The sequence below is a fragment of the Numida meleagris genome, chromosome 1 (genome assembly GCF_002078875.1).
Source record: "Numida meleagris isolate 19003 breed g44 Domestic line chromosome 1, NumMel1.0, whole genome shotgun sequence".
NCBI classification, from domain to species: domain Eukaryota; kingdom Metazoa; phylum Chordata; class Aves; order Galliformes; family Numididae; genus Numida; species Numida meleagris.
The window spans coordinates 2,383,073-2,406,215 of NC_034409.1; the positions used below are offsets into that span (position 1 = coordinate 2,383,073).

The 23,143-nt window shown below is 45.2% G+C and overlaps 1 protein-coding gene across 3 annotated transcripts in view; it reads left to right on the forward strand.

Annotated features, from left to right (window-relative positions):
• Positions 1-23,143, forward strand: part of PLXNA4 (plexin A4) — a 468,858-nt gene that overhangs the window by 38,469 nt on the left and 407,246 nt on the right. The window contains exons 1-2 of one of the 3 annotated variants that reach the window (XM_021384300.1): positions 7,686-8,107; positions 11,441-11,623. In XM_021384300.1, the coding sequence (XP_021239975.1) occupies positions 11,477-11,623 (147 nt within the window). In that variant the 5' untranslated portion in view covers positions 7,686-8,107; positions 11,441-11,476. Of the gene's footprint in view, positions 1-7,685; positions 8,108-11,440; positions 11,624-17,195; positions 17,697-23,143 lie in introns of those variants that run through there. The other 2 variants (XM_021384299.1, XM_021384302.1) reach the window with 2 other exon arrangements.

Sequence of the window (23,143 nt, forward strand, 5' to 3'; positions counted from 1 at the left end):
TCAGTGCCTCATCCACATGATCCTGCATCCTCTCAGCCCACAGAGGGAAGTTTATGGGACTGCAGAAGAGCTCGGTTTCCTTTTACAGCCACATTTTCTGCTCTTTAGGTCTCGTCCACTCTTCCTGCACGCAGACACGGTTCCCACCTGGGAATGAAGGAACCTCAGTCACCACACAGCTCAGTGATCTGACTTTCAGCCCAGCTGCATAGCTTGTTGTGCTGATATAGAGGTTTGGAGCAGAACTGCCAGCATTTTTGGAGGGAGTGTAAATGATGTGCAAAAGAGGGGTTTGGCTGACATAGCGATGATGTATGGTACTTGGGATGTGAAGGCCACTATGAGCCGGAGTGTTTGTGCTGTCTGAGTTTGACAGACTGCATTGCTCCTGGAGGTGCTGTTCCTCTTCCCCGCCTATATCAACTGCTTGGGCTCTTGAAATATCCCTTAACTTAAAATATCCAGAGGGAGTGAAGCACTGGAGCAGGTTTGGTGGTGGATGCCCCGTCCCTGGAGACATTCAGTGTCAGGATGGATGGGGCTCTGAGCAACCTGATCTAGCTGTAGATGTCCCTGTTTCTTGCAGGGTAGTTGGCCTAGATGGCCTTTAAGGGTCCCTTTTGACTCAAACCATTTTATGATTCTAAATATCCCACTGAAATATATTCCCAGGTATCTGAATCTGTTCTGCACCTTGTCTTGTATATCCTTGGCAGACACTTGGAGTTGAAGTTGATGAAGTATCTGAAAGTGGAGGTTATATCAGTACACTATGAGTGTACTGTCTGCCAGTAGCATGGATTCATTAACCTGGTGGTGTTTCAGGCTGATAATCACACCTTCACTTGTAATGGTAGGAGTATCTTCTCTGCAAGAAGACAAGAAGTCAGTATGTCATTTTGATGATGTCATTTTGATGATGACACTATTGATGACAGTATTTCAGGCTGGATATTAGGAAAAAATTCTTCTCAGAAAGAGTGGGGAGGCATTGGAACAGGCTGCCCAGGGAGGTGGTGGAGTCACTGTCCCTTGGAGGTGTTCAAGAAAAGGGTAGATGTGGCACTAAGGGACATGGCTTAGTGGACATGGTGGGGATGGGTTGACAGTTGGGCTGGACGGTCTTAGTGGTCTTTTCCAACCTTAGTGATTCTATGATTCCATGTTTGGCCTGGAAGCTTGTATATCAAAATTCTAAGATTTGTGAAAAGCACATAGTCAGTACTTTTGGGGGCATTAATTGTTTCTCTCTGACAGCTCAGTGCTGCCTCCAAAGCTAAAATGCTGCTGTGAGCAGCCCCATACCAACAGTAAGGCAATGTGTATAGCAAAAGTGAGAACCAGAGCTGGAGAAAAAAACAATGGGCTGAAAAGAATTTGCAGTTGTTTCTCATGGACTCTGGCTGCAACACCGGGTCTGCAGCAGGAAATAAGAAGAACAAACCTATTGCCACTATTGCTTAAATTTTGCAATTTTGAGGTCTAGAATACATGGAGGGGTTCACTGATCAATGTACATTGTGCATATCTTTTGGCACACAAATCATTCCAAAATTCAGAACTCAGAGGATGCTAAATTTATGGCAACAATTACTTCTTACTAATAACCAACCAGCTCTGCTGAGCAAAACACATGAAGACTGAAGAATTCAATTGGTCTCCATAAGGAAGGCAGACTCCTCTTCAGGAAATTGCAAATTTTACGATGTGGAGGTAGATGGTAGATGGGAAGCCTTATGCTCACAGTACAGAAGGAACATTAATGCAGGAGTAACAAGTCTGCACCATGTTAAGATTCTGCAGCACTCTGGAAACTTGACACCAGTCCTTGAACTGATGCTTAAACTGCAGACCTAAAAACCAAATGCTTGTACAAGTTCTAGCCAATTTGGGTAACTGGTCTTGTGATCCTGAATTATGTTTGAGTGAAAACCTCTTAGCAGAGTGGGTGCAATTTCCCTGTAATTGGTGAAGTTACTGTAACTGCACTGTCATTTGTATATGGTGACATGTAATTGCGTGGTAACCACTGCTCTGGTTGCACAAGTGAAAGCAGTGTGTAATTATAATGTATTTCCAAATGCTGGCTCTTTATTCAGTTTCCATTATATCACTGGAGAAACGGTACTGGATATTTTTGTATGTCATTAGACTGCAGGCTCACCACTGAAGAGCAGGTTGGTTGGCGATCTGTGCCATTTCGGTTGGTGGCCCAGAGTTCCCATCTTTTTGCCCGCAAAATTTCCCAGAATTTCAGATGATAAGGGCCTATGGCCCGTAGCTTTTTTCTGACCCACTGTCGGAAACATGTGTAATGGGGAGGCATTAAATTATGTGAATGATGTGGCGCAAGGTGAATGTCAGAAGAGCTGTCTCCATCCCGCACCAGGATCTCATGGCTAGACACAGCCAATGGGCAGATGCTGATACCTGAAATCTGATGCTCCTGCCAAAGTTGACAGCACAGAAATTGGGGAGAAGATCATAGAACCATAGAATCATAGATTGGCTAATGTTGGAAGGGACCTTAAAGATCATCAAATTCCAACCTCCTGCCATGGGCAGCGTTTCCACCCACCAGATCATGTTGCTCAGGGCCTCATCCAACCTGGTCTTGAAAGTCTCCAGGGATGAGGCATCCAGAACCTCTCAAGGGCAGCCTGTGCCAGGGCCTCACCACTCTCTGACTAAAGAATTTCTTCCTAACGTATAACATTTATTTCTCCTCTTTTAGTTTAAAACCAGTCCCCCTTGTTCTATCACTAGGTTGGATGAACCAAGCCCTCTGGTCTCAGCGGAATCAGAGGGAGAGCTGGAGGCAGCAGGGTCAGAAGCAGGGAAGTTGCTAGAAATGCAGGAGAGCAGAAGCAATCCAGCTTAAGGAAGGCAGGGTGGTAGCGCCAGAGTGAGGGCAAACCAGCACCTAAACCAGAAGGTTAACCAAGTAGTGAAGTCCATGCTTCATGAGGATATTCAGACAGAGAAGCACAATCCTTGGGAAGTAAACTGCTGCAGCAGAAGTTGGAGTTTAAAGACCTGTGGTTTGCAGGGAGGTGGTTTGCATCATTAGCAGCTCTGCTGGATGGGGTTTTATGGTTTACCCCCACTTTGGGTGTTCTAGACCCTAAATTCCATTACTTGCATCTCTACAGACACCACAAAATTCCTGGTGGCCAATTTTCCTGGGGCTTCTATCTCCCTTGATTTTTAAACACCATATGGAGTATGATACATGTCCACTCTCAGCAGGAAGCTCAGTCCTTGCCAATGAGAAGATCTTGCATTCAGGTGATGAAAAGACCTTGGGACCCTGCAAAGATTCAATTAAATAGCGCTGTTGATTTCTTACTGCTGTTGGCTCCCTGGCCCTGCTGGCAGCACAGGCAGCTGTAATGTATGCATTCCCTCCATCATCTGAAGTAGCCAAGCCTGAGATAACAAGAGTGAGAAGCCAAGTATCTGCCACTATACAAAGACAAGGCTGTTAGGTATTAGCTGTAAATCAAAGGTGAGACTTGGCTGTTGGGACAGCCTTTATCCCGGGTGAGGCTGTGGAATGGCTTTGGAGCCTGCTGAGATATCTGGAAAAGACCCTTGTGCTTTGATTGGGAAGGAAGATTGCATCTGAGTGAAAGTAAAGAGGAATGAGAGATGGCTGATCCTTTATCAAAGCTTTTCCTCAAATATGCGTTAGGCCGTATTTGACTATAAGAGGCTGCTTCAGAGGCCAAAGGATGAAGCACAGAATCATAGAATCATTAAGGTTGGAAAAGACCACTAAGATCATCCAGTCCAACCCCAACCCATCCCCACCATGCCCACTAACCACGTCCCTCAATGATACATCTACCCCTTCCTTGAACACCTCCAGGGACGGTGGCTCCATCACCTCCCTGGGCATCCTGTTCCAATACCTCACCCCTCTTTTGGAGAAGAAATTTTGCCTTATATCCAACCTCAACTTCCCCTGGTGCAACAAGAGTTATCCTATCTCTAGTTACCTGGGAAAGGATGCCGACCCCCATCAACAGATGTTGATTGTAGCTCAGTAGGAACACTGTTTGCACTGGTTCCCTAATAGCTGGCACTTCAGCCCCTTTTGCAATGCCAAATTGCTCGCTTCTGCTGGGAAATCAAATGGAATTGGGGAAGGACATGTTGTAATCAGAATTGTAACCCTTCTGCTGAGTTTGGGGGGCTCAGATCTCTAGAGGGCTGAGCCAGTGCCAGCCTTGTAAAACCATCCTGTCCAGAAGGGCTTGGATCTGTTCATTATTTATTTGATAGGCTTAATCCTGGAGAATGCCGAAGCTGCCAGAATCCTCCCGTAAATCAGGCTCATTCTTTGCACATCCTTCCTATCTCACTGGCGAACGTGACACTTGGCCATGGTGTCACTGCAGCAGATGTAACCTCTGGTGTTAGGAGCGGACAGCAACCTCTCCACAACTGAATCCCCACTGTGCATCAGCTTGAGATGGAGAGGCAGCTGGTGGGACTTGGATGCCCTGGGAGCTGCCAATCACTCTTTCATAAAGACATTTTGGATATGTAGAGCACCTAATAAGCCTCTGTTTACCAGCTTCCCTGGGGCAGAGGGGTGGTGAGTAATATTCCCTCATTAGCAGGTGGAATGTGATATGGGATGATGGTTTGACTTCAGTTCAGTATTGGGGGTTGGAACTAGATGACCTTAAGGGTCCCTTCCAACCCAAACCATTCTATGATCTCAGAAACTTGCTCCTTACAACAGCCTGAAAGGAGGTTGTGGCAAGGTGAGGGTTGGCCTCTTCTCCCAGTTAACAGTGATAGGACAAGAGATAATGGTCTCAGGTTGCACCAGAGGAGGTTCAGGTTGGATATTAGGGATAAATTCTGCAAAAGAGTGGTAATGCATGAGAACATCTCCTGAGGGAGGTGGTGGAGTCACTGTCCCTGGAGGTGTTCGAGTAAAGGGTAGATGTGGCACTGAGGGACATGGTTAGTGGTGGTGGTGGGGATGGGTTGACGGTTGGACTGGCTGATCTTAGTGGTCTTTTCCAACCTTAATGATTTTATGATTCTATTCTGTCATTCAATCACAACATCCTCCTCCTTTTTGAGTTACCTACAGACTATGCTGTGAATTTCAGAGTTAGATTTTTATTGCTTGAGATGGAAGAATTGCTTCCTGCCTCTTCAGATCTTCCCTTTGACCCTCTCTGATATCCCAGCTGCTGCACCAGCCATGTCGCAGGCAGAGTGAATTCATGTTCTCACCTCCGCTTTCATTCTGGAAAGTCATTAACGTGAAATTGCCAAGCGGAGAAGCTCCAGAGAGTTTAACGTGACTACTTTATATTGCTGTTAGGAGTGTCTGGAATTGAAAATAAACCTGGGTTTGCAACTCTTGACTGTTTCATCATAAATCCAAGCTTCCTTATGTGCTTCTCTTTGCTGAAGAAGATGACTGTATTTCTGCCTTTACAAAGATGTTGTGCATAGAGCTGAGAGCCACAGCTGCACAGAAGCTAGCTGATGTTTATTTGCAGGTTTTCACCTGCTGGCTTTTTTTTTTTTAACCCTGCAGATGATCCCCAGAGGAAGTAACTCCAGTGTGTTACATGAAAACAGTTTTTGTGCAATATGCGACTTACTGGCCTTGCTCTTTCTCCAACCTCATCAAATCATAGAATTGTTTGAGTTGGAAAGGGACCCTTAAAGGTCGTTCGGTCCAGCTCCCCTGCAATGAACAGGGACATCTACAGATCAGTCAGGTGCTTGGAGTTCTGTCCAGCCTGGCCTTGAATGTCTCCAGGACGGGGCATCCACCACATCTCTAAGCAATCTGTTCCAGTGCCTCACTATCCTTATTGTAAAAAACCTTTTTTTCCTATATCCAGACTAAATCTCCCCTCTTCTAGTTTGAAACCATTTCCCCTTGTCCTATCACAACAGACTCTGTTGAAATGTCTGTCTTCCTCTTTCTTATAGCCCATGAGTGTCCAACCTTTTGACTCCCCTGGGCTGCACTGAGTAAAGAGGAACTGTCCTGGGCTGCAAGTTGCTCTGAAAGTAATGCCTCCTATTTATTTCCATGGAAAATGCAATGAGTACAAAGAGAACAACAACAGTATTTGATAGAGCAAACTCTCAGCTACAAAACTTTATTTTTCAGCACAGTCACCAACATTAGCTATGCATTTTCACCAGTGATGAATAAGAGCTTGCATGCTGTTCTCATACGAATCTGCACCAGCAGAGGGATGCACTGTTGCCACTGCTGAAATGCACCACCCACCACCTCACTGGGCTCTCATCCACTGTTTGGTCTCCACAAATGATCAGCAAGCATCAATGAATGTCAATGGGCGTCATTTTTTCTGCATGGAAGAATTCAGTGACACACCTTTGCTTCATACGCACTTCCATGTTAGATGCCATTCTGTCAGACTGTCCCTCCACTGCCATCTGTCACACAGCAACAAAATGTAATGGGATATTGATGGGAAGGCTCAACCTCTACTACCGTACCACCAACATCCACCTCTGACATCCTGGGCCAACATAATAAAACAGGAGGCATTTCTTTCAGGGCAGCCCTCCTAAAATATACATCATCATTAATGTATAAGTTAAAAAAACATTTAATTGGTAATATTTTTCTTAAATCATTAAAAAAGAGAGGAACAAACCCCTAAAACTAGCAGGATATTTGACCTTGTTTTGTGAAACTAATACATCAGTCTTGTTCGATGGCAGTTGGCTTCAGTTCTCAGTGAGCTCTTGAGGTGTTTGTCAGAGATTTTTGATGCAATTTTACTCTTCATCCATGACAATTGTTCACAAATGTACATACTGCCAAAAAGAGTTGACATGAATAAGGTACGACTGTCAAGTGAAGGGTATTTTTCCTCTGGTAAGAGAGAGCTTACGAAAGTCTGGTAGAGAGATATGATCAGGTTTTTGAGTTGAATATGTGATTGCAACTCTACACCTTCTATTTGAACATTTGCAGGTAATGTATTTATATCAACTGAAAATGGTGCTGTGAATATAAACCGATGCATCTTTTTTGGCCCTCTTGAAACCTTTTCTCAAACTACTTTATCAAAAAGGAAAGCACTGTTGCATATTCTTCGCTGTTCAGAGCCCTGTGTTTAGCCAACATACCGAAATGCGTAGTTATTTACCATCACATGAGTCAGCACTGCACAGCAGTACCCTCCCCATGCCCTGCTTTCACTTGACACAGTGTTAATAGTTATGTTTGGTTGTTGCTAACTGCAACTCTTCCATGGCTTCTCCAGCACCTGTAGCACAGGACTGAGCCTGATCTGCCCTTGCATACCAGCTGCAAGGTGATTGTGGTGTCTCAGAGGTTAAGGTGGGATGTGATAGTCCCAGCTTTCACCTGGCCTGCATCTTTTAAGAACACTGATTTCACAGCCTTGCTTTGTGCTTGGATGTGTCCTTTGGTAAATAATCTCAGGGAATTAAGAGGAAATCAATGGGATTAAAGGTAGCATAGTATCTATATGGGGAGTGAAGTGTGATTTCTGCCCCCTTACAGGTAGGCCTTTAAGGGTAGAGCCAAGCCTTCTGGCAGCTGGATTAATTAACTCTCAACAGGTTGGGGGTGTGCTAATCAGCTATAGATTGTGTTTGATGCTGAGATCTCTGGGCCTCTTTCCTTTTAAGGGTTTGTAGACAGCTTGAAGCTCATGCTGGTTGTGTGAGTTTTGATATTCATCCACAGCTGTTGTCCTCTAGTTTTTGTGTTCTAACTGGTGGTGGAGCATATTACAGAGAGCTCAATGCTATATTTTTGTTGCTGTGTAGACTCAGGCCTGCCTCAGGGCTTGGGTAGCAAGTGGAAGTAGTTTGAATTTCCTTACAACAGAAAAACAATGCAGGCAACTTCTATGTGAGCTTCAGTGTCTTGAGTCATGTAGGAAAGTAGAGCAGAAGACCTCTTTTGGCCTCCGAGTGCTTCCAGTTATAACAGCTGGTTTTCGTTGTGCTGTACCAAGGACACCTTGGGCTGTACCATCTCTTATTGTTCTGATTTCAGTTGTTGGTGTCCTTTCCAGTTGTTTGAGATGGCACTTCATTCATTGCACCCTAGGTAAGTCTTCTGATGATTCTATTGAGTTTTTTCACCTTGAAGAGGTGAAGAAAGCTGTTTTCCATTTCTTGTTTTCCTTGAGCAGAACTTTCCTTTGCCTCTCTTTATGTCACTTGTAGAGAACTGAGGAATATTTTACTTTCAGTTTGAAATGATTCTTCTCTTGTTCTATTAACTGTTTCTGGTCAAACTGACTTCAAGACCTGGACTCTTCTCAGATCCTGGGTCGATAGGATGATTCAGATTGGAAGGGACCTCCAGAGGTCCCCTAGTCCAGCCTTCTGCTCAAAGCATGATATGTGCTAGGCTCAGGTTTGTGAATTGTCTTGGAGTTCTTTTGCAATCAGCAGGTCTGTCACAAGGTGATCCAGTGCATTACAGGTCTGAATGGATAGTGTGCTCTCCAGCATACCTCCTTTCCTTGATTATGGAGAGAGTTTAGATGACTGTTGTAGGCTGCTTGCTAAGAACTCGTATGGCTGAAGCTAGTTAAGATGGATCCTATACCAGATGATGTTGCAGAAGTCAAAATGGGGAACAGAAGGCTCATGACACTGCATCAGACCAACACACTCCCCCTCTTATTTGCTCATAGAATCATAGAATGGCTTGGGTTGAAAAGGACCTCAAAGATCATCAAGTCTCAACCCCCCCTGCCAAGTGCAGGGTCGCCAACCACTAGACCAGGCTGCCCAGAGCCACATCCAGTCTGGCCTTGAATGCCTCCAGGGACGGGGCATCCACAACCTCCCTGGGCAACCTGTTCCAGTGTGTCACCACCATCTGTGTGAAAAACTTCCTCCTAATATCTAACCTAAATCTCCCCTGTCTCAGCTTAAAACCATTCCCCCTTGTCCTATCACTATCTACCCTTACAAACAATCGATCCCCCTCCTGTTTATACACTCCCTTCAAGTACTGGAAGGCCACAATGAGGTCTCCCCGGAGCCTTCTCTTCCCCAACCTAAACAAGCCCCGTTCCCTCAACCTTTCCTCATAGGAGAGGTGATCCAGCCCTCTGATCATCTTTGTTGCCCTCCTCTGAACTCTTTCCAAGAGCCCCACGTCCTTCTTGTGCTGGGGGCCCCAGGCCTGGATGCAGTACTCCAGATGGGGCCTCACAAGAGCCGAGTAGAGGGGGACCACCACCTCCCTCTCCCTGCTGACCACTCCTCTTTCAATGCAGCCCGACATCTCTAACAACGTCCCATGTCTTGCTGAAAGATCGAGGTAGGGTTGCTGCTTCATATTTGATAGTCAAGCTGTTTGGTTTGTTGTTACTTGTTGTGTTTTTTGTTTTTTTTTTTCCTCCCCTTCCTGAGTTATGCAATAAAACTGTATACATTCTCATTATCCACAAAACTCTGCCCATACTGTCATTGTCAGGTGGTTGTCCTGCCTCTCTGAAGCACGATGACCAGCATGCTGGTATAAGATCTCAGATGAATTTGGCCATTGGATCTGGGATATGGTTTTATCTTAAATCTTCTGCTATATTGTAGAGCGGCAATATCCTGCCTGCAGCTCGTAGAGGCTGCTGATCTGATCTGTAATTGCTCTATGAGATGGTGTGTTAACTCTGAAAAGGCAGTCCACAGACACTAATGACTCGCTCAGGCTAACTCCTTCTTACTAATGACTGTTTGAATTCCTTGTAGCTTTTATTTTTGTGTATATACATTTAGGATACGTCCTTCCATTCAGTAAAATCCTCTGTAATTTTTTTTCCATGTAATTTCTGGACAAGGACAACATGAATCAACTCTCAGGCTTCTGCCACCCATGAACTCCTTCAAGGAGAAACACATTCTAGCCATGTTTCCTGGAATATATGATCTCAGATAAAGAAAATGGTCACGCTCCTTCTTTAATGGTTTAAGAAAATTAGGTAAATTTATTGTCCACTGAATTATTGCCTTCCTAGGCCTTAGTCCAGGAAAATGTTTTAAGCTTAGCTTCAAATGCGTGAGAGTGGTCTTAATGAAGTCAGTAAAGTCTAATTGCTTTGGCAATAGTGTGCTGTGATATTTGGAGTTTCATCTTCATTTTGCTTACTCTGGGGGATCTTCACACTGGGAACTTGTATTAACCTTACTTTCTAAATTGTGCTGTGAGATAAGACAGAAGAGTTGTCTGTGTGATTTTTGATGTACTTCTATAACATTCTGAAGTTGAAGGAAGCACCCTTGCAGATAACTAGATGTTACAAGCATTCATATCCAAGGATTGTATCCATAAAGACACTCAGGGTCAAGCTGGACCAGGCTCTGAGCACCCTGATCTAGCTGCAAGTGTTCCTGTTCATTGTAGGGAAGTTGGACTTGGTGAGCTTTAAGGGTCTCTTCTGACTTGGATATTTTGTGATCCCAGTGGAGAGTCTGTCTGACAGCCTCTTGAGTTCTAATGCAATAGATGTCAGGGTTTAGGCAGCAGCAGTAATGGTCAGGGCACTTTCTCTGGTTGTTATGAGTCCACGGGTTTCCCCAGCAAGCATAATAAGGCACCCATAAAACTGTGAAACCTTCCCCCTTTCCAAGGACTTCAATGAATTGTAGTGCCCCTGTGAGGTGGACAGAGGTGAATATCTCCTTTTCGTAGGAAGGAAATAAGGACACAGTGGAAGAAAGGTGCCCAGGCCAAACAGTGTGAGAGAAGGACCCAGAACTGCATGAGTGAACTAGCTCCAGGAATGGAAAGCGTGCGCAGGCATTTAATATAGTGTATAATCCTTAGCATGGTCACTATTGCTGGCCAGCCCTCTTCCAAACAAAGCCTGGGTGTGCATTAGAGCTGCTTCCAAGATGTCTCATGGATGATGCTGCACCTTTTGGAGACAGGATGGGAGATACTATTTAGATTTCATAGATGTGAACCACAATAGTGGGTGTAAGGGCCCGAGGACGGGCCACGGCCTGTTTGCTAGTGTGGACTTAGCTCAGTGTTTCATATTCTGGATCCCCTAGGACTGATGTGCATACTTTATTTCTGGCAAAATTCGAAATGTTTAAGACGTTTTCTGCAGACTTTGTCATTGATTGTTAGGCCTTGACTGGTAAAGCAGTAGGAAAAAGGCTTAAAATAATATATCCTGCTGGGCTGTCATTCAAGAGAAACAAGTTTCCAGTGCTCCTTCTGTCTGTAACTCATCATGAGACTTCAGACAATCTTTTTCCACCTTTGTATTTCTCCAGTGCTGCCTTTGTCATGGATTTGTCAGCCTGCATAAACTAAGGGCATGTTGCACAATGGTGTCCCTGATTGAATGTATGCTTCCAAGATGGCTAAAGAATTGTTGGCTTCACTTTTTCATACTCTCTCTCTTGTTGTTTATAGCTGTTAACAATTGATGACAACTTCTGTGGCCTGGATATGAATGCCCCCTTGGGAGTATCATCTATGGTGCGAGGGCTCCCCATTTACACTGAAGATGGAGACAGAATGACATCTGTGATTGCTTATGTCTACAAGAACCACTCCCTAGCTTTTGTGGGAACCAAGAGTGGAAAGCTCAAGAAGGTAAGACCTAATGTTGTGCTCTAACTCAGGTTTTCATGTGTTTATGGAGATTAGTGATGTTGAATGGAATGTGAGCGCGGACATTAATGTGAGGTGCAGCACCTACTCTGAGGATAGTAAATGTTTCAGTTGGCAAAAAATTGAGTTTCACCCCTGAGGGCTGGGTGCTTGTTCTGAAGGAAAAGTGTTTTCATCAATAGACAGCTGTGTCTGCATGATAATGAGCATTATGTTTATGGAGCAACCATGGTTGACGCCACATAAATAAATACGCTCTTTATTGAATTTGAGCTTATGTTCCTCACTCTGCGTTCTCAAAAAATAAAAAAGCCTGTTGCCCGGCTGTAGCTCTGTAGTGCAACAGCTGCTGTAGTTCATCATGTATGGCACTAATACAGAGCTAGAGAGTTGGAAGCTGGGAATTGCTTTGCTGTGCTTTTAGTAGGTGCTCTTCTCAAGGCAGCAAGAGGTATTAGAAGTGGCCTTATGCTAATGATGGGCATCACGTCCATTTCAACCCCTCTGTGACAGTTTGGCAACGTTTGAATGCTTGAGCTGGGGATGTTGAAAAATATTATGTGTGAGGAGATGGGTGAGTAGCTGTTATAGGAGGCTGGAGGAGCCCCAGGGCTTGGACTGGGTGTTGAATCCTCTCTGAATTCCTTTTTGCAAATAACGTCAAGCTGAGGAGATGAATGTGCTATTAAAGAGTCTCCTGCTATGGCTTGTATATATGATGGGCAGAGCAGTGAGGAGAAGAGGATTCATTTTTTCATGGATGTGTGAGGAAAGTCTGAGATCTCTGGTTTGGTTTGTCTAGCTGCTGCTTCATTTACGAAGAATATCAAGGTTTTAGACTTGGGTGGCTGGCATTATTCCTGTGTAGTGGGAGGTACATGAAGTAGGGTCCTGCCCATTGACAAATGTCTTCAGTCCAGCTCAACAGAGGAAAAGCTTCTGATGCATTTGTAGAGAGTGTGGTTGTTTTAATGGTCTGCACTAGCACATGGAAAAGGAGCCAAATTGTTTTATTACAGTTGTAATAAAAATAATCTCCTCCCCTGACTAATTAGGTTTTGCTTCCTTGTCATTTGTGATATCATAATAAACTGTTTAGTTCTCCAGCCGGTCTCACTGGGGGAAGAAAATGTGTAGCTGAGATCTGAACAGTAAATATTCAAAAGACCTAAACAGTTAAGAATGATTATTGCTTCTCTGCATTTGTGAGCTTTTGGTTTTTCTTTTGGCGTCAGGAGAAGCAAACTCAGACGTAGCTGTGTCTTTGCCTTTGCAGGTCACACCGCAGAATCCAAGCTCTCATCCCTTTTGAAAAGGGGAAAATAGGAGTGAGAAAGCTTTTTATTATTACTATTTTTTTTTTTACTGAGTGTGGTGGAGAGCAGGGACATCCTTATAGGGTAAAGAATGAGAAGAGGGGCACTGAACTAACTGACGTAACTTGAGAAAGCTGTGTTTTATTCTCTTTTTCCGAACGTGATGAATGTTCTGTCCGCAGTAGTTAGCGCAGCGGGCCTGTGTGTCAGAGCAGGGCTGGAGCCGTGAAGAAGGGCTCAGTGGGATGAATATTCTCTATCCGAAAGGCAGCACGCAGAGCTGATCATCAGTGCAAAATGAGGCTTCTCCAAACTCCTGTGGTTGTTTTAGACCAACTGATGCTGGAAATACCCATTCCCTGCAGGCTTGTTCCCATCCTTGCTATGACTTCTGCAGTCACTTACTCTCCTCCAGGGCTCCTGAGGGTATCTGAGCTCAGGACATCAGCCTGCTTTCCCCCTCCAAGGGCCACACAAGGCCAATTTGGCACCGAGGGTTTTCACCTGGTCCCTGCCAAAGCTTCATAGCCTTCTGAAGCTTTGTTTTCCATCTTGGCTCCTCAGACAGGTGCTTTGGAACTGGAAGCAAGGGGAAATACCGCACTGGTAATCACAACTCCTGCATCATCCATTATGTTAGGACAAAGTTTGATTTATGTTTAAAAAATTGCATATGGGTAAATTGGAATCAGCTATGTAAGATTAGATGAAACTCTGCACCAGTGGACGAAGCCCAAGGACTCACTTTTTCCTGATGTGGCCCCACCACACGTGGCATGCACTGCTGTTTTTGTGGTGCAGTGCAGCTGCTTGATCAAGCCACAGGGAAGCATTTCTGGATAGCATGAAAAGATGAGTTATTATATTATCTTCAAAGCAGCAGGATCTGCTCAGTTGTTGCTGAAAGGTTCACTACAAATAATTAGAAGATGGTTTTGGAGAAACTTCCCTTATTTTCCTGCAGTTTCAGTCATTTTCCCTGTGGTTTTTTTTATGAAAAAAATGCAGACCATGTATCAGATCTTGATGCATGAAATCTGTGGAGGCACTAAAAAGTACCCATAATCATAAAGCAATGTCTGTTGATATACAAATGTCACATGTCAAAGGAATGTATCCAGTGGCACACAAAACTGAAGTAAAACATCGTGCTTTACAGGAACGTATCATTAAAATGAAAACTAGCAGCGTATCAGGAATCTGCCCACGTAACCAAGACAACAAAGAGAGAAAGAAAAGGAAAAAGCAAGATAGAGATAGGGTAAGAAAAAAGTGAGTGAGAGAGAATGACAAGGCTGGCCCTAGCTGTTCCACTGCCCCGGGCGAAATACTTCTTGCAGCCCTTGCTCCTCCATATAGCTACGTGTGCGGACCAACAGGAAAGCTCTGAATAATACACTGTAGAAATATGCCCTCCAATTCTGCCAGCTTGTCCACAGCACAGCGTGGCCCTGCAGAACAATGATATAAATAGGATAAAAATGCTGCGCTCTCAAAAGGAAAAATCTCCCCCTGTCTGCATCTTGTGGCAGAAACCACAGTCCAAGGATTAAAGGTTTGATGGGTGTTGGTGTCAACTTGGGAATGGAGAAGGCAGCTCAGGGATGAGCGGGCTGGGAGACAGCCACGTTCAGTTCTTTAATCTAACAGGAGCTTCTATTCTTCTCTATATGGTTTTCCCTTCTGCAAAGGGAAGGAAATACTTTGTTTGCTTAAAGAAGTGTTGGGGGAAATTAATGCACTGCAGGTTGCAAGGGATTTGAGTATAAAGCGTGAGGATTCTATCACACAACTAAAGCAGGTAAATCAGATGAGATGGAAGACTCCTGCCCACCTGTGGGCATTGAAGATTCTGTGGTACTTCTTAGGAGAAATATTTCTATCTTGCATGCTTTAGCCAAATTGTGTTACTAATACATATCAGTGCTAGGAGAATGTGGCAGCATTCAGTATTGTATATCTTCCCTAAGAGTGTAACATATGGATATTGCTTTTGTGCATGTTTTTTTTTCCCTGAGTGGAAACTAACTTATCTGCAATTATTCTGTGTGCATGTGCAGGTTTAAAGAGCAACTTAACGTTTAAAAATGTCAGCTTGGGAACAGCCCCAGGAATTGCACCTCTATTCAAAACAAAGCTTTGTCCGTTTCAAAATGTCTCCTCTAAAATGAAGTAGTAATAATTTACATTTGTTTGAAACTGCTCTGTAAGAAATGTTCTTCCATCAAAATATTTCATTCAAAGCCTTCTCTATGCTGAATTCCTTGCAGAGAAAGGAACTGAACTTAAGCGTCAATTCTTTCACTCTATGGCCAATATTTCATTTTACATGAAATCTCATCAGTTTGAGGTCTTTGAAGAGACTTTACATTTAGGGTAAGGGTTTTCATTCAGATTAGACAGCTCTGAAATGGGGCCAGCACTTCCCATCAGGTATCACTTCAATTTAGTAGAAAACTGTCTCACCATCGGCCAGTTTTGTGAACCACCCTCTGGATTACCGTGAACCCTTGAGACCTTGCTTTCTTTGGATCCGAAGCAAAACACCATAGGGAGACTTTTCAATTTGAGAGCTCAAATTGGCAATTCTAATTTTGGGCCCATCTCACAGTGGCACTGGGGAAGACTGGCTTTCTCCAATGAATAATTGGAATGGAAAATACCGGATGTCTTAGCTTTTGCTGGCTTCTGGTTGCGTAGCTGTGGCAGACAGCTCTTCCAGTTGTGTGCTGAAGCTTTGTTTGCAGCCTGTTTGCCTTGAGAGCTTTAGGAATCAGCACGTGGCTGGAAGATGAAGCACTTTGGTCTATGTTAGTATCAGGAATGCTTCAGGAAGGTGACCCTGAAGGACACTTGAATGTGCAGCTTCATTATCATCGTTGATTACTGTGATGTTCCCGCTTGTAGCAAGTCCTTGTCCCATCACAAGTTGGAACAGATCCCTCCCAGAGCGGAGTTCATCCTGGTGGGATGACTCTTGATAGGACATTAGATCTTTCCACAAAATTGGATGGCTATTAAGTGCCATTAGTGGGCAACACAGTGAAGAAATGGAGCTTCTTATGCAAAACTCTGTTGAGCAAGGTAAGACAGTATAATAGATAAGTGGAGCCCAAGAGGTGGAAGAGCACTGGCCAGGTTAGTGATATTGCAATGTACCCATATGGTGAAGGGAGGAATTGCTCCTTTTTCTCCTCTGATGCGTTACTACCCATGCAAAAGCTGGAGCTAATGACAGCGAGTCCTGAGTTTGCTGAGCACAGTTTTGTGGATCCTGATAACTGCAGAAAAAGCCAGATCCTCTCTGTTTCTCTGAGTATAAAGGGGTTCTGAATATGCACAAGACAAGAAACTCTGCTCTGTTTTGATGTTCCCTGGAGGATATTCTGCTGCTGACAGCGCTCTGCAAATGTCAGCAGGGAAACTCTGCTTCCTTCTCCTTCCCTCTGCTGCTTTGAAGGAGTCAGATTTTTAAAAAATTATTTTATTATTTTTTTCTTAACTGTTTGGCAAGTGGACTTGACTGCTCTGAAAACATGCTGTAGAGGCTCCAGCTCCTGCTGAGAAGCTGGTTTCTGCAAGAGGGACTTGCTCACCCTGGCCTCTCCTCACAGCTTCCTAAATCAGCGGGAGTCCAAGTGCTTCACTCACTTGTGATGGAATGATATCGCTTCCCATCTGTATTTGACGTCTATGAAGGCTGCAGCTTTCTCTGTCCTGCATTGATGTACAGTCACTTTTTGAGAGGTCATTGCCAGCTTAGATGCCTGAAGAGTATTCAGATTTCTGAATGTGACAGCAGGAAAGCTGTGTTTTGTTAGCTTCAGTGTGATCTGCCCTTGGTGCTCACGTTGGGTGCCCTGAGAGAGGTGGTGGTGGAAACTTACGTGAACATGGGCCAGTGACAACTATTCATACTGGGCCGTGTAAAAGCCATTAGCTGGTGATACCGGAGTCTGGCGTGACAAGTCAGAAGTGGCTTGTGTTGGAAAGGGCCTTAAAGCCCATCCAGGTCCAACTCTCTGCCACGGACAGGGTTGCCACCCATCAGATCAGGCTGCCCAGGGCCCCATCCAACCTTGCCTTGAGCACCTCCAGGGATGGGGCATCCACAGCTTCTCTGGGCAGCCTGTGTCAGTGCCTCACCACCCTCTGAGTAAAGAATTTCTGCCTAATATCTAGCCTAAAGGTACTGGGTGTTCAGATACTCTCTTTACAGGTGAAATCGAAGTCATAGGACTTGTAATTCCTGGCTGTAGGCTGTTGTGCTATGTAATTTCTCTTCCCTGTCTCCTCTGACGCCTTGTGGGTGGGGAGCATTGTTCAGTTCTACACTTCAACTCCAGGTCCATCTTGTGAAAAGTGGGTGGGAAGCAAGTTTCCCTGCACATATATCCTTCCCAGAGCTGCAACCAGCTGGAAAAATCAGGCTGACTGGTAGAGCTGGCATCCAGAAGGACCTAGGCAGGCTGGAGTGACGGGTTGTCATGGTTTTATGATGTTTTGCGGTCAGTATTCCACCTCATAACATCATGTACAGCATTGGCAGTTAAAGAGTTAACGTTCTGGTTCTGTGGACCGCCCTTTCTGGGTGCTTGGTTCTTGGAGGGGGAGGGGAGGGGCTGCATTCCCCAGGGGTCTTTGCGCCTGGAGGCGGTTGGTGAAGGCGCCTGGCAGGCCTGGAGTTTCCCTTCTTCCTTCGCTGTGGAGAAGCACGCGGTCCCCCTGCAGCTTACAGAGTAAGGCCTCGGTTTGTTTCTCTCACTTTGTTTGATTTGTTGGCCTCCATTCCGATATCACAGTTAGTAAATTAACGTTGCTCCTCAGGTTGTTGCTGCTGCTTTGTTTTGTTTTAGACCCATCTACTATTCCCCTACCCTTCCCCCTTTTCTTTTTTTTTCTTTCTTCCCCCCCCCCCCAGGGCGTGGGTCCGCAGGTCCCCTGCCTCGTTAGTCACGGGGCCGGGCCGGCCCGTAAACCGCCAACACTTTTTTTTTTTTCCTCCTTTCTTTCCTTTCTGGACCTGCTTCCTCCTGTCACGGACACAGATCCAGAGGTAACTCCGTGATACGGGCTGACAGGAGCTTCATGAAATTTAAGCACAGCTGGATTAGAAACCTCGAAGTCCCTTCTAGCCTAGCTTACCCCGTGGTTCATCCTCAGCTGCAAAACTTCAGGCCCTAAACCACATTACAGGACCTGTATCCGTGCTCTGCTGCTGAACACTTGCTTTAAACACTCGCTAATTACTCCATCACTGCAAGTGGTTGCTTGACCTCTCACACCCCTCACGTCCATTGCCTTGAGACTTCTAGCTACAGCTCCTCAGGGCATCACGCTGCAGTGAGCTTGCTGCTCCTTCCATTGTTTAACTGCAGTAGGAACGCTCCCTTTAGTCTGCAAGGGAGGTGGCTGCTTCTAACAAGAGTTAGAGCATGGTTTTTGGCAGAGAGCAATTAATTCTCCCTGTCTCTCCCTCAAGTACCTCTCCCTGCTTTCTGACTGCTCAGCAATCTTTATGCTGGTGGGCAGGGTTTGGTTGGGCTGTGCTTTTGCTGGGTGCCTTGCGTACATGTGTTTTTGAGGTCTCGGTTTAACAGTGCCTTGTCAGAGATGGGATCGTGTGAACCTAATCCCTCCAGATGCAATCTGCTCTTCAAAGCCCAGAGGTGCTCGCTGGCTGCTGCCATGTGTTCTGTTTTGCTGGTGCTGCTCTGAGCATTTTTATTCCTGACTGCAGTGGACTCCAGCAGACCCACTGCAGCAGGCTGTACTGTCAGCTCTTCAGTGCCTTCCTCAAAGAGGCTGCAGCTTGAATTTGACAGATTTCTAGTCCCAGAGCAGCAGAGCTGGATTCCCCCACAGTGGGCTGAGGATGTGCAGGAAGGGGGATGTTTGTGACAAAAGCAGACACAAAGGGATAGATAACAACTGCAGGTCCTGCTGCCGGTTACCTTGTTGAAATCCAGGGTCCCTGCAGCCTCCCAAGGGGATGGCTTGCAGTGACACTGTTGTCACCTGCCTCGTCACAGCAGATGATTTTCAGTGCGGTGTTGCTGGCTCTGTGCAAGATGTGTGGAGGTGTTCAGGCTGCCACACCTGATGTGGCTATGTTGTTCATGGAAACAATACAAGGGGAAAATAAAAAGATACATCCCTCTGCCCTTCATTTTATATACTTCTGTTTGTCTTCATCCCTCTGTTCCCTGAGAAGCCCTCTGGAAGGGACATTAGGTGACCAGCTTTGGTCCTCACCTGCCACTTGTGCTCTCCAGGGTGACAAAGAGAGGCTGTTAGCTCCTATCCACTCCATCTAATGCCCGGATGGATGCTCAGCCAAAATGGCTCTTGTCATTCCTTCCTGCTCTTTCTGTCCCTTTTCCTTTTCATTGGGATAATGACTTCTCAGGGAGCCCTTGAAGTGCCTCTTGCATCTGCCTTTGAATGCCTCTTGCCTGCTGACCCTTCTTATGGGAAGTCGGCTTAAGTGCGATTCTCCTAATTAGTTTTGCTTTAATTTAATCTTTTGAAATAATTTTATCAAAAAGAGGAAACCTTTTACCCGCTCCATTATTTCATTGGCTTGTTTTAATGCATAGTGTCTGGGTTTATTTCTCTATTTTCCTTGTCTCTAGATAGGACATCATTTGCATATTTGATTAAGCTCCATATGTTATCAGGGAGCCAGTTGAAAGAACAGCAAGTCCCTGATAAGGCACTGTGCATCCATCTCTTCCTTTCACAATCCTTCACTCTGTCCCCCTCACCATCCTGCAGCTAGGTCTGTGCCCAGAATCACCTCTGCAGTCTGTCTCGTCTTCATCTTCTTTGTTTGGCCTCAAAGAATCATAGAATGGCTTAGGTTGGGGGAGATCTTATTCAAGGTCAGGCTGAACCAGGCACTCAGCAACCTGACTGAGCTGTAGATGTCCCTGTTCAGTGCAGGGGACTTGGACTAGATGACCTTTTAGGGCCCCCTCCAATTCAAATGGTTCTGTGATCATGGAGACGTGACAGATCTCGGGTTCAGCTGCAGATAGGTATTGATGTAGCCATCAAAATTGGACAGCTCCCATCTTAGGAAGGAAGCAGAATGGGTGCAGAGCATGGGAACAGAGTGCTGGTGAGGATGCTAAGCATGACATTAAGGCCCAGGTTCAGTTCCCTGTGCTCTCCAAACCAATCTACCTGCTTGCTCATCACAGAATCCTATTGTGTCTATGAGGTATGTATTGCATAAAAAGTTTATTTCCACTCTTAACATTTTATGTTGTCCAGGCCTTTGCTGAGAGTTTAAGCTGGACTCTCATTGCACTCATCTGCTGTACAGTTAGCTCATCTCCCAAGTGCTAGGAATGGCTGCTGTGCAGAGACAACAGCAGGGTCAGAGTGACTAGGAACAGAATAGTCATTGATGAAGATCCATGCTTTTTCCCTGAAATTACAAGTGTATTTAAAGCTGCATATAAATATATAATGTGTGTGTACATGTAAAGGATGTTCGTTTGGGGCTTTGTTCTCTGGCTGTTGCTCAGTGAAAACAATTTGCTTTATGCAGTTTTCCCCAGCCCACCTCAAAGAACCCTTTTCTTTGAAATAAGCTGTGGATGCCCTCGAGGAAACTTAGGGAAATGCTTAGTTTAACAGTAACTCTCCTTTCCACTGGTGATGCTTAAACTGGGGGAGGCTCTGCTCAGCCTGTGACCCATAGCAGGCTGTTTCTGGGGGTTAACAGGGAGTAGATTCCTACTTGCTCTGCTTATGCGTCCTGTGGCCCCTGTTTTCAAAGAAATTCATAGAATCATAGAATGGTCTGGGTTGGAAGAGACCTTCAAGATCACCCAGTTCCAAACTCCTACCATGGGCAAAGACACCTCCCTCCGGATCAGTTTGCCAAAAGCCCTGACTTAACCTTGAACCAGTTATGGGGATGGGACATCCACAGTTTCTCTAGGCAGCCTGTTCCAGTGCCAATTATCCCCTTGTAGTCTCCAAAATACAGGAACTGTTTGGAGAAGTTTCTAGTAAAGTCAGGTTGAATTTGTAACAGCAAATAAAAAGTAGTGTAACGAGACATTTTAGTGGAGCTGGGAAAGGTACCATGGCTTCCATAAGGTGCCCCTTGGCTATTTGAAAAGAGCTTTTCCCTCAGCTGACACCTTGAGAGTAGGGACGAGGTTTGATTTATGAGCCAACTCTTAATTAAAAGGCAAAAAGGAGTGTGTCTTCCTTTGTTTGGATGAATGACTTTCAGCTTGAGCTGATTTGAAGAGCCTCTCCCCTGCATACATCCAGGCCCTCCAGTGCATGGCAGCCTGTCAGCATCACTGTGGTGTTTGTATACCCCTGTTAGGGAGCTTTGTGCTGTCTGTATGTCCACTACCCGTGAACACTGCTGCGTAGCTCAGTTTTGCTCTGTGGTTACTTGTGCAGACCATTAGCTTCCTTATTCCAAAGAGACACTGTCAAATATAGTTAAGGAATAGTCTCTGCAAAGTGGTATCCAGTCTTGTGGTGTTCGTGAAGTCAATGAGAAGGAAAGTGGAGATAAAATCTCCTTGTTCCTATACAACTTGAGCTCTTCCCCCCGGTGCTTCCTTCAGTTTGGATCAACGACTTTGGCTTGTTATACTGCATCATCTGTCATTTTGTCTTGGTGGCAGCCTGGCTCGAAGACAATCAAACTTTGCTGGTTTTAGGGCCTGTGTGTATGAAGCCTGGAGGGGAGCATGAGAGAGCTCTGCTGGATTTTGTAGACCCCAACCCATATGACATCTGTGGGAGTGAAGATGTGTGTTGCTATGCAGGATTTGGGGTTCCTGCTTTGGTCTGGCACTTGTCATTTTTATTTCTTTTCTGCCAAAACCCTGTCAGTAGCCTTTCGCCTCTCCTAAATGAAACCATACGGAAGAGCTGCAGCTCCCTGGCCTTTCCTGAAACTAAAAAAGCTCACTGCTGGGTGAGGGGTAGAAGTATGGGTTGAAGGCTAGACCACGACTATTAATCAAAGCTGTGGCTCTAGCGAAGTCCCTCTGGGATGCTATGTCCAGGGTGAAAAGAAAACATCTTGCTATAGCTGTGACAGCAGCAGTTAACACTGTAGATTTCACTATATTCTGATAGTGTTAACTCTAGGTTAATGCCTTTTTCATGAACCTGCCTCTGTCATCGCTTGGCTTTCTGTGTACTGGCCAGTGTTACACCAGCTTTGACCCCTAGGAAGATCATTTGTTTCTTAAATTAAAAGGGATTGAGTTGGATAAGGATTTCAGTGTGAGACTTCGAAAGGAAATAGATGTGCTGGCCGTGTTGGTATTTGCACTTGACTAAACAGCAGAACTGTGTTAATGGAGAGATCCCATCTTTAGGACACAGCTCACGGAAGATAACTCCTGTTAAGAGCTGTTCTTATGTATCAGCAGCATTGTGTCAAGCATGCACCATCACCTCGAAACCGGGATCCCTTTTGGTGTGGTGAGCATGGAATTAGGTTGGAAATGAGTCGCACACTCACAGGCTCCAATGGGAGGTGGGTTGGGACCCTGGAAGTGCCAAGAGAAGCAAAGACGAGAGAAAAGCTGGGAACCACTGATGTGTGGGTTTCAGCTCTGGTTTCAATCTTTCATGCCAAACGTGCTCTGCTGATGATTCACAGGGCTGGGACACTTCTGGTAACAAAACATGAACTCCTAGGGGACTTCAGTGGGTTTCGGAAGCTCCGTGGGTGCTTGCTTTTAGAGCTGATGTGGCATGTTGGCATAGGACCCCAGCGCTGTTGTGTCTAAGGCATCCTGGAAATGCAAACCACTATTTCTGTTGCCAGTCATGCTGGTGTCTCACCCTGCTGGGATGCTTGTGGCTGTAGTCTGGAATCATCTTTCCCTTTGACTTCATGTAACTTTTTCCGAACTGATCCCGGCAATAAATTTCAGCGATGTCGGGCAAAAGGTTATCGCTGAGAGTGGCGGAGACCTCATCATATTAATTTTTCAGAATCGTTCCAATGAAATCTAATTAAACACAGCGACCGGCACTCTGCGAATCTCCCGATGTTTGCCTCATTTGTCATATGGTTGATTAAGGCTGGGTTATCGAGGGGAGTTTATTGCTTGTGATATCTGCTGGGATGGATGTGGTTTCACACACTATGGGCACTTTGATCTTTTTTTCCCCACTGCTTACGAGT